Source organism: Blennius ocellaris (assembly GCF_963422515.1).
Source record: "Blennius ocellaris genome assembly, chromosome: 5".
Taxonomy (NCBI): domain Eukaryota; kingdom Metazoa; phylum Chordata; class Actinopteri; order Blenniiformes; family Blenniidae; genus Blennius; species Blennius ocellaris.
Genome location: NC_137654.1, coordinates 15,135,366 through 15,147,059, shown reverse-complemented (window position 1 = coordinate 15,147,059; position 11,694 = coordinate 15,135,366). Strand labels below are relative to the sequence as shown.

Genomic DNA, 11,694 nt, shown 5'->3' with positions numbered 1-11,694 from the left:
TTTCTGCACCCTCGTCCCTCTTCCACCCCTCCGCTGGGTACGTGCAGCCGTGCAGCGGTTGAAACAACACCAGCAGCCCCATCGGAGATGCGCCTCTGTGTTAATCGTGAATAAAGCCGGTCGTCTGGCGCTCGATCTGGAGTGACATTAGCAGAATATTCGCCCTCTTTGCCTGCACCGTGCTGAACCGACGGCAGCACCCAGAAGTGAACAAAGCGACCCGGAAGCGGTGGTCCGACTGGAGGCAGGGAGAACATCAAGCTTTTATATTATAGCTGTGCTCGCAAGACAATATCTGCACGCAGGACTCCAGGTATTTTTCTGCATGTATTTTTAATGTTTTCGTCGCTGTGCATGTCCCCGATAAAGCGTCGCGGTCGCGTGCACCGTGCACAAGACGTTATTTCTGTCCTTCGATTCGTCCAAAAGTTACAGATTGTGGGGGGATAAAAAAAAAAAAAAAGGAAAAAAAAGGGCAGCCCTAAAAGTGAGATTTGCTTAAAGATGGCACGGCGTCTGTGTGGAGGTGAGGCGGGGGAGAAAGAGCCCTCACGGCGGCGGCTCAGGACGGTTTTGTGTGTATGTGTGTGCGTGTGTCGTTCGGGGTAAATGAGTCCAGCTTGCCCGTTTCCGTGCTGTTTTTTTTTTTTTTTTGCAGGGCATGGTTGTTGTAGGAAGTGTCAGGTTTTTTTTTAAGAGGTGGAGGAGGCCGGGCTATTCAAACCTGCAATTCGCCGTAAACAATCCTTCATGCCTTTGACATGATAAACACACCTTTGTGTCCCCCTCCGGCCGCCCCTCGTCCCCGGCAGCCTCCTCGCTCGTGCTCCTAAAAAAATTTGGGGTCTGCAGAATATGGCGTCCCGCCTTATAAAAATAAGGCTGCCATTTTTGTTTCTCTTTTGTCTGCAAATGTTTTAAGGAAACTGTCTGAGTGTGTCTGAGTGGCACCGGGAGGCTCGCTCCGCTCGAGCCTCCGTCAGCCCGGGGACCGGAGGGGGGCTCCGGGACCCCCCGACATGTCCGAAAACTCACAGAAAGCAAAGTTTTTGTTTTTTTTCCCCCTCCTTCCTTCTCCTCTCCCTCCACCGCGAATTTAAAGCGGCGTTCACTTTATTTACAGGAATTCAGACAAAAGGAGCCTAATGTTGGAGCTACGTGGCTAATGCTAAACCAGGCTAATGCCTTCATCAAAACCATTATTTGTGCTTGACATCCACATGTTTCACTCCGGAGGCCCGATTTAAAGACGCACCGAGGTCGGGGGCGGAAAAAAGCACATATTTTACAAGTTTTTACACTGTTGGCAAGCCTCAGTGCAACTCCCACTTTTACACTTGCAGGCTCAAATACGACTTTAATTCTGGCTTCGGGCTCAATGCAACTAATTAAAATGACTTGGAAGTACACACCTGCTTATTGGTTAATTTTGCTTCCCTTTTCCCTGAAAGTGAAAGAGGATGGAGAGGTCTCAGTTTGCAGCTGTCTTCTGCAAACTTACCCTGAGGAAGACTGATGTCACTGGAAGATTCAGTGTTCTAGAATGATACGTGTGTGATAAGATATGTTTTATTTGTGCAAATGAGGACCTGTAAATGTCTTAACCGCCCCCTCAAATTGGCTTTTCAGACCAACCTGGTTGTATGACTGGATTTTGATTATCTCCTGCCATGACGAAAGTAAATAAACTAATCAGACTTTTAAATTGCCTTTATTCTGCATTGGCCAATTCCATTTGTAGGATGTGGAGGTGCAGCCACATTACAGCTGATGGTGGTCAAGGATCTTGCTCAGGGACCCATAGTGGTGACAGGTCAGCTGTTGGATTCAAACCTGCAAACTCCCTATCCCAAGTCCGCTTCTCCAACCCCAAGCCCACTACTGCCCGAATAGGATGTTCTACTTGTGTCAGACGTCTCGAACAAAAGTCCTGGCAGAGGAGTTGCAGTGGCTTGGGGTCTGTGGTCTTGCTTCATACAGTGGCAGACGGCCGCTCTCACAGTCGTAGAACGACAGAAAGCATGAAATGATGCAACTGTCATCACATTAATGCGCAGACTGTTAGACTATGACGACAAACAACCGACAGGAATGCAGCAGAAAGTGACGCCATGATAAAAGCACCAAAACAATAGTTTGTACATTCCCAAGTGACAGTGGTATTGAGCTATTTCCATACTACAAGAAAAACTAAACAGTTTTTGGCTTGTAAAGAAGAACTTGGGAAGTCCAGAATTATGAATAAATCTCCCATGACAGGAGAAAAAAAAAAACAACCCAGCTCTCGTGGATTAAGGAGGTGAAGACAGACATTGACAGAAAGGTATAAATATGGACAAACCTCAGTGGGCCCTCACTAAACATATTATACCCACATTATGTTATGTTCACACTGATTCCACTATCACACATTTTGATATAAGCAAACAACTTTTAGCAAACACAAATAATACATTTTGCTACTAGAAGAGCACCTCAACAATCTCTGAGCTTATATTTCCAGTGTTGCACAAGAACTTTCCACAATGGAATAGTGAAGCCCAATTTATAATACAGGTAAATAATATTTTTTAAAGGAGCAAGGCATGGCACCATGGCATTTTCAGTTTCAAGACATAATGTGAGATTAACATTTCTTGCCAATTGTAACTCAATAATAGATTAATACTGTGACATGCCAAGCAGATATCTTGCTATCTCAGTTTTACAGGTCTGCTTTAGTTTCTACGAAGTTCCCAAGTTTTTTCTTTTTTTTAAATTTACAAATCTAATTCTGGCAACTTACTGCAAGCAGCAGAGCCTTGTGACATCTGGTGCCTCCACCAATAAGGTCCTTGATCCCAGGTTGGGAAACCTTGATTCAATAGATATGATAATTACATTAGACTGTTCTAAAAGGCAGAAGCTTTAATGATCTATATTTTTTTCCTTTTGTCATATCCTCCCCACAAAAAAATCCCACTTAAAATCTAGGAATTGACCCTGCAGATTTAAAAGTCAGGGTTTTTGGATGTGATAATGAAACGACAAGAAAAGGCAAAATAGTCTAGATTAATAATTTCTTAGCTTTAAGAAAAGTACAAGTCAGACTAAACCATCTGATATCTGTCCTCGTTGGATATGTGAACTGGCAAGAGCAAAATAAACCGTTCTTTATTACTTCAAGTTCGGCCTTGACATGCTTCAAAACGGAAATGTAAGTGAATGTGATGGCGCTCTGTAAAATACACACACCAAGGCTTGAAATGAGTGCTTGGCTTCATTCATTGAAACCAGAAACTTGCTCGTGGAGTGTTGCATGAGGTTCAGGTGTCAAATCTTTAATTTTCCTAGTTTTAGCCTGCCTCCACCTTTCGGGCTGAAACACTTTGCAGTTTCAGAACGGCGCTTTGCATCTGAAATGCTTCTTGTACCCTGAGTGACAAACCTGTCGTGAGACTATTAATGTGTATGATTAAATCTAACCTTTTGAGTATGACTCACATAAATGTCATTCACTCCAGGATGGCAGAGCCTCGGTTTAACAACCCATATTTTTGGCCACCGCCACCATCCATGCCAGGCCAGGTAAGTCCACTTGTAACATGTAATTATTGTGACATTTCCATGTTTCACTGCCGTTTGTTTCCATGTGTGAATGTCTTTTTCGGCCATTCAGCACCAGTCTGTCCCTGACACAAACTCTATGAATCTGTCACAGTCTGTTTTCATTGATTTCGAGAAGGAAAAAAAAAAAAAAAACCCAAAAGAAGTGTACTGTGTGCTGGTCGGTTTTCTTGCCTGCGATGTGTTTTTTTTTTTTGGGGGGGGGGGGGGGGGGGGCATGAATGACATTCACACACGGCGGACTGTTTTCTGTTGAGCGTGACCCGTTAACCCTTTCAGCTGGATAACCTGGTCCTCATTAACAAGATCAAGGAGCAGCTGATGGCCGAGAAGATTCGACCCTTGCACCTGCCGCCTACCTCCACCCCCTCGCAGCAGTCTCTACTGGTGCCCACCTCCTCCCCGGACGGGAGCGCTCAGCATGGCATGCCAGTACCGAAGCCGCAGCAGGTGCCGGGACACCACCCGCAGCCACAGGGCTCCGGACAGCCGGACATTGCTTTGCACGCTCGCTCTGCCTCGGGTTCTGGACAAGGTACAGTCTTCGACTTTTTCTCTGTCCGTGTCTCGACCAAAGTCTAAAACTTTCTGTGTCAATGCCTACAGTCAAGTAATAATATGCTAATTTCAATAAAACTTATATTTTGTACCTAATGGGAGATAATGCTGGGAGTTAAGAGGTAAAACTAATCAAAGTGATCATTTCAATCTGTCAAGTATAGATGGATGCAATTATAATTAATTGCCTATGTTTAGTGCAGTGAAAAGCTACACCTCCTCAAAAAGCCACTCATTAAAATTTTGACGAGATGACATTATAAATGATTTTTAAACATTGATTATTTTATTTCAATTGAATTTTGAATGGTGGCTTTAGAGAGGCGCCTTGATGTCTTCTATTGAAAGTAATAATGAAAACAATTAATAGTCTTTTAGGTTTGAAAAGGAAATTGCAAGCTTGTTTTTTAAAAGGTAACAATAGAAGCATAGAACTGAGAAGTAAAACCTGTGTAGGAAGGCACTGAAACTGTAAAAATGTGGGTATGAGTAACACCTCTTTGTATTTTCAGTGTTGTAGAAACATACTCAACCCTTCATTATTTATTTGTAGACTTATACCAACTCCAAGGTGAAGTTAATGATCTGACTCATACACATTTTAAAGGTTTGCGGTTGATTTTCTTTCATCAATTACCTTTTGAACGAGGACCTTTGCAAATTGATTTGATGCAGCAAATTCTTAAGACATGTCTGATCTGGTTTCCCCTTTACTGATTGTAATGCTGTAAACCTTCCACATTCCCAGAGGGAAATATGGACGACAAGTCGGCAGTGAAGGCCAAAGGTTTATGGGAGGACTGGCACATGAGGCAGCTCAGTGAACAAGCCAGCCGGGTCAATCATCGCTCAGGTACTGCACTCGTACTGGAAAAAGACGTGCTCAATCGAGAGGCACGAGTACACATGGTTGCTTTTTTTTTTTTGTAGTTATATGCTTTAAACATTGTGGGACATTCACAGGGACAAGTAAAACGTGTCTCTCGTCTGGGGATTTGGCAAATTTTACATTTTACTCAGCTATTGGCCAAAAGTTCGAAGTGAGAAAATCAGCAGGGGCTCTTTTTTTTCCTCTCTCTTTTTTTTCCTTCTTTGCTTTGTTCCTTCTGTCTCCGCTTTGTGCATGAACAAGAACAACACCACCAATGCCTTCCAGGAGACACTGTCTGTGTGCGCTTATCTGCATATTTAAATGACTGTCACGTCTCGCTGTTTTACGACGGCCAGCTTTTCGCACTAAAATTGAGTGTGGCCAGATTAAAGAGGTTGATTGTATTACATGAAATTGAAGCCAATAAGAGGCCTTGGATAGGAGGAAACATGCAGTGAAAAAGCTCAGAGATTGGTAAGTGTTAAAATTGAAGAGTGTATATATAGAGAATTGAACTACTGCATTTTCCACACTATAAGGCGCACCTACATTGATTGACATAATTTACAACTTTGTTCATATATAAGGCGCACCGCATTATAAGGCGCATGGAATAGACCAGTGGTCAGCAACCTTTATAGCTCAAAGCCATTAGGTTACATTTTCCACTGATTCTAACACCCAGAGAGGTGCACACACTTTATTTTGCTAGCCCTACCTGCAGCCTATGCCAGGAGGACATTACACATAAAACCTTCTTCACTGCTGGTTGACAACTTACAACTACCGGTAATAAACTAAACTACATGAACTAAGCAACAAAAACACAACACAACACAATTATTACCGACACCACAAACCAAATATAACCCCCAATAATTGCATTTAAAACACCACAAACAGAAACTCCCATAATTCATTGCAGCTATCGGCTGCACTGAGGAGCTCAGGATGCAAGGCATGATGGGAATTCATGTTTTGTGTTGTTGGAGGTTATTGTGGGTTGTTGTTGGGCTTGGTGTTGTGTTGATTGTGTTTATGCTGTGTTTTTGTTCCCCAGTTTAAACTAGATTATTTCATCTAGTTTATTTTGGTTTGTTAGAATGTTGGTTTGCAACCATGAGTGAGGAAGGTGTTGTGTGGAGTGTCGTCCGCTCTGAAGATCCGGTTGCGAAGTTAGAGGTGTCAAAATAAAAGCTTCTGGTTGTTCAGCTGTCAAATAGCAGTCTTGAGTAGAGCAATTTTTCCATATATAAGGTGCACCGGGTTATAAGGCGCACTGGCAGCTTTTGAGAAAATTTGAGGTATTTAGGTGTGCCTTATAGTGTGGAAAATACGGTAATCGTGGATAGTTTTGAACCAGCTTATGGCTTTTAGTCCCCTGAGCAGCTTCAGCAAATTATTTCTTTAACTCAACACGCCATGTGATGCAGTGTTGTATAATAAATGCTCAAGTTAAAAAAAAAAAAAAATTCTTACTTTTGGGAGATATACCAACAGCCCATCACAAAGGTTTGAGAGGAAATTCTGACTTATTTTGTGTCATTAAGCTGATTATTAGAGATTAGATTAATTTATATTCGACTAAAGTTTTCCTTCATTGCGACAAGATAATTTTTTTTAAAGCATTTGGCCAATCACCGCTAATCACATGCACGTCATCACTCGTGCATCTTGAAAACAAATTGCACGCTCGAATCATGCCGACATTCGATTCTAAATACCAAAGGGTTCCATGACTCGGCAGACGTACCAACGTCCTTGTGGCTTTCCCCTCCTCAGGACTGGCTCCTTCATCGCGACCTGACGGCCACAGCGCCTCCGACGCCCTGACCGCCACCACCCCCACCTCCAACAGCCACAACCGGCTGGGCGGTGCCCCCTCAGTGAACATCATCTCCGGGCTGGCTAGCGGTCCCGGCATGGACCACATGAAGGCCGGAGGCCTCGCGGGCCTATTGGGCCCCCCACCAAAGGCGCCGCGGGGGAGGAAGAAGATCAAAGCTGAAAACACCACCGGTCCCCTGCTCGTGGTGCCGTACCCCATCCTGGCGGATCCGAGCGGCTGTGTCACCATCGCACCCAAAGAAGGCAAAACCTACAGGTAGGACACAGAAGGCTTCCATTTGTGTTAAAAAAAAAAAAAAAAACAAGAACAAAATGATGAGGGGTGTAATTTAAAGAAATTGAAAGCTTGAGAAGATACAACTGCGGTTTATTCTCAGAAGATGAGTTGCTTTGCCATAGTCTAGATCAGGGATGTCCACTTGTGAGCTTCATTTATAAAGACCAGCTCCAATTGACCCACGACTGAATGATTATTTCATATTTAATCCTAGTTTTGGACTTGAGTAACACCACTAATACGAATCAGGTTGAGTTATTACAGATTTACAGTGTAATTAGCCTCTGTAACGCCATGACACGTCATTCAAACACTTCCCGAACATTTAACATCTTGATAGACTCAAAAGCTGCAAAGCAGATTGTGTTTTAGGGGTTTTACATGATTTGACTTGTGCGTTAGAGGAGGAGAGCTCTCTGACTGGCTGCGCCGTACGTCAACAAGACAAACCTTCATTGTCGACATGTTTGCAGTCTGTCTGTCAATCACATTTGATGCTTTTGGCACGCCGGGTCTCGATGTTAGCGGTGGTGAAATATAGCCGAGTGATGGATGAGAGAATGATTGCTTGAGGCTTCCAGAGGATGAGGTGTGGAAGTCAATGAGTTGCACTCTTATCTAAAAGGTGCAACTACTAACTTGCCAGTTGCAATCAAATGTTTTTATATGATAAAGTAAAGCAATGACTGTAAAACTGAGCTCTCAGGCTGCATTCACTTCTGAAGGTCTGCAGAATTTTTTTTTTTTTTAAACTAAAGCAATATTACTCTTTTGAATTGGAAATGAAAACTTTGCTGTGGTCTAGATTTCACAGGTGCTCCTGTTTTTTGCTTGATTTTCCCACAAAAGTTAAAAAGTTGCTTTCATCCTTTGAGGTTCAAGTCTTGACAGAATCCCATCTCTTGTCTGGAATCTCCCAATCTGACCGTTCTCATGCATTTCTCACACTTCTTATTCCCCCACAAAGATGCAAAGTCTGCCCGCTCACCTTCTTAACCAAGTCAGAGATGCAGATTCATTCCAAGTCCCACACAGAGGCCAAACCCCACAAGTGTCCCCACTGTTCCAAGACGTTCGCCAACGCCTCGTACCTGGCCCAACACCTGCGCATCCACCTGGGGATCAAACCCTACCACTGCTCCTACTGCGAGAACTCCTTCCGCCAGCTGTCACACCTGCAGCAGCATACCAGGTAAGTCAAGGAAACTGCAGCAGCCACAATGGAACTTCTTAACACAGTCGAGTGTGAAGAAGTTCCTTGTCAGCTTCATGACGGCGTCTTCTCGCCACATCCAGGTGTTTTGGAGCAGAAACACCTGGACCATGTAGAACATTCCCCCTCCATGATCGAGTTTAGACACCGTTGCTTTAAAATGTTAGAAAAAAGGTGTCAAATGTAAGGTGGAGTAAAGCCTTGTTTATAATACATGTTGCTGTTTATAAAATACAAGCAACTGCTGTGAAGTGCAGTATAAGTGAAATTATTATTACGTAAAAAGCTGTGAAAAATGAGGTTTTTTTAGGTTCAGTTGCAGTTCTCTCCATAGTGAAAGTTTTTCTGCTGTAGAATCCACACTGGCGACCGGCCGTATAAATGTGCTCACCCCGGCTGTGAAAAGGCTTTCACCCAGCTGTCCAACCTCCAGGTCAGTCCGAGATTTGATTGCTTGAAAATACTGATCGCAAGGATCTAAGTTGTAATCTGAATGTGTGTTTTGTTTTGGGTCCCCCCCCCCCCCCCCCCCCCTCCTTTCCGACAGTCTCATCAGAGGCAGCACAATAAGGACAAGCCGTACAAATGTCCCAACTGCTACCGTGCCTATTCAGACTCTGCATCATTGCAGATCCACTTGTCAGCGCATGCCATCAAAAACGCCAAGGCCTACTGCTGTAGCATGTGTGGCCGGGCATACACCTCAGTAAGTACCCCACAGGTTGTCTCAGTGTGGAGGCTTTCCCACTGTGTTGTAGGAGAAAAGAAACATTCTGACTTCAAAATAAGCAGTGTGCACTTTGTACCCCCTGTTTCACTTTCTTTGTTTTTTTTTTTGTTTGTTTGTTTTTTTTTCTCCCCCCCCCTCCCCGGTGATTTGTGACTTTGTAGGAGACCTACCTTATGAAGCACATGTCCAAACACACAGTGGTGGAGCACCTAGTGAGCCACCAGTCCCCCCAGAGGACCGAGTCCCCCAGCATCCCCATACGCATCTCCCTCATCTGAGCTCCCCCCCCCTCCCCTCACCTCACCTCCCCCTGGACGCTCAGCAACAAGATTCAGAGTTCGGCCAGAGAGCTGAAGAGGCCCCGCACCCACGGCCATCTACATAAGGCTTACCTAAGCATTATGACAGCTGACATAAGCATTCATTCTTAGCTCCAGTAAACGGGCCGCCTCCATCCGTGTCGACGAGGTGCCGTCTCGTCAACAATGAGCACAGCGTTATTTTGTGAATGTAACGGTCCAGCCAGATGTGGTCCGGGGAATCGAGTGGCACCGAATGTCTTGCGTCAGATTCGATAAGCACTTTCGTAAGCGTCATGTAAACCCGCTGGATGCGTCGGCCATTAGAGAAAAAAATGTTAGCTTGTTTTGAGTTTTTGTTTTATCCTTGTTTTTTTATTATCCTCCTCCTCCTCCCATCTTCCATGAAATGGGTTTCCAAAATGTGCCAGATGATATTTTGCCCTCAAAGAATTGAGAAAGTGGAAAAACAAAAATTAGCTGGGTGTATTCTAGAGACATCCAAAGATAATCTTTAAAGCACTTTTAGGCCTTTGTGATTTTGGCTCAAATTGTTTCAATCTTGTCGGATGGAAAATGCCAAAGGGCATTATTCGTGGCAGCTACGAGTAGTGACTGTGTACAAATGCCAGTCGTTTGTTACTTTCTTTAGGTTATTTTTTTGTTGTTTTTTTTTTTAAACACATTTTTGTGTTTAAAAAAAGTACAGGGTCGTCTAAATTAGAAAGAAAGGCAATCGGTGGATGACAATTGAAACACCTCATGATTGTATTAGCGAGTTGTATTATTCACTTGAGGAGGCAAAAAAAAAAAAAAAAAAGAACAACATGGAAGGGAAGAAAGATGAATGTTTTGTTTGTAAGAATCTTTCACTCTGTATTTGATGTTACTTCTACGGCACCTTTATGATCATGAGGTTTGATCAGAGGAACACTGCTTTTTGTTTCAGTCTCTCTCGTCCCAGTAGTTAGTGCCATATATGAACCTTTGGCGAGGTTTTAAAAGAAATCAAATCTTTGTCTAGTGTGTGTCCGCTCTCCACGTTCAGTTCAGCTTTGACTTGTTTTCTCAGATTAGAAGTATATGTTTCACATGTATCAGTGCCAGCTCGACACATTTGGGTTTTTTTGTTTTGTTTTCTTGTTTTGTTTTTTTTTTAATTAAAGTACACTTCAGCTAATATAACATTTTTACCCGAGTGGTGAATTTTACCATTGGACCAAAATGTGAAGTTTCTGTACAGCTACTCTAACCCACTTATGATTTTTTTTTTTTTTTGGATAAATCTTTAATAAGCTTTACCCATTTGAAATAAACTGCAGTGTGAGTCATATTCGGTAGGTCTGTTTTCTGAGTTTATGCAGAGGTAAACCTTCTGCTCCTTCTTTTTTTCCCCTTTTGGTATTCTTTCTATTGTACACAGTATTGTCTGATGTATTTTTACTGTAACTGTAACCTCAGAATGGTACTTAAAAGGGTGCCCTGTATTGTTCAGGGCATTTCAGAAAAGGTGCTATGGCTCGACGTTACATTTTGAGATGGAACTGAGAATAATGTAAAATACATATACAGTATATAGTATGTTTTCAAAAGAATTAAAAGCTTATTACTCAAGCCACTGGCCTGAAAACAGACATTTACGCCAACAACAGACCCTGCCTCTTCAACTTACTCTCTCTCTTGTGAGATAATGGGAAAATGTACATGTTGCTGTACTGTAAATCGCGTTACTCATTTCTAGTACCTATCTTTAAGTTGTCATACACATGTTCTGTTTGGGTTTTGTAAAAGTTTCCGTATGGACTTACTGTAATTATTTTAGTCGACCTGTACGTTATTAATATCCATGTTTTATATCAGTTATTTACATGTAAGCCTTAACTATTTTATCATCCCATCTCCATTACTCTGTATTGTGTTCTGCAGTATTCAGTCGTGTAAACATTTTTTTTTTTTTTTTCCTTCCGCATGGAGTTCCTGAGCTGTAATCTGTATAACTGTTTAACCCATGTTCTCTATGAAAAGATAATGCGTAGATTTATTACACTTTTTCCTGTCTTGCATTGTGGTTTCATATACAGTTTCTAGACGACTAAATATGCACAGCCAAGACTGAGAAGTTAAACTAAGGTTATCAATGTTTAAAAAAAAAAAGACAAACAAAAAAAAGGAAAAAAGCTTTGTATCTTTACCTTGTTTAATAAACAGACTGTTATAAATTAATAGGGGACTTTGTGGTTTCCATTCAAAGCTGTATTCGGCAACAGATCTTTTTTTAAATGAGACATGAGG

General features: G+C 42.5%; 1 protein-coding gene across 5 annotated transcripts; it reads left to right on the top strand.

Moving 5' to 3' along the window:
- The first annotated feature begins 211 nt into the window (after positions 1–211).
- Positions 212–11,590, top strand: LOC308130930 (zinc finger protein 362-like). Of its 5 annotated transcripts, none has more exons than XM_080497455.1 (10): positions 212–313; positions 3,504–3,567; positions 3,913–4,141; positions 4,718–4,771; positions 4,913–5,017; positions 6,818–7,139; positions 8,128–8,352; positions 8,728–8,806; positions 8,921–9,079; positions 9,265–11,590. In XM_080497455.1, exons 2-10 carry the CDS (start codon positions 3,505–3,507, stop codon positions 9,379–9,381), a joined length of 1,353 nt encoding a protein of 450 aa, XP_080353581.1. In that variant the 5' UTR covers positions 212–313; position 3,504; the 3' UTR covers positions 9,382–11,590. The 5 variants fall into 5 exon arrangements, with proteins under 5 accessions (XP_080353581.1, XP_080353580.1, XP_080353579.1 ...); XM_080497454.1 differs by having other exon boundaries at positions 3,886–4,141; XM_080497453.1 differs by lacking the exon at positions 212–313 and having other exon boundaries at positions 3,435–3,567.
- The last annotated feature ends 104 nt before the right edge of the window (positions 11,591–11,694 follow it).

Bases quoted from the DNA above. Each gene is read 5' to 3' on its own strand.
- LOC308130930 (XM_080497452.1), top strand. From the start codon at position 3,445: ATGTGTATGATTAAATCTAACCTTTTGAGTATGACTCACATAAATGTC. The intron at 7,140-8,127 runs GTAGGACACAGA...TCCCCCACAAAG, and splicing joins AAAGAAGGCAAAACCTACAG to ATGCAAAGTCTGCCCGCTCA. The intron at 9,080-9,264 runs GTAAGTACCCCA...GTGACTTTGTAG, and splicing joins GTGGCCGGGCATACACCTCA to GAGACCTACCTTATGAAGCA.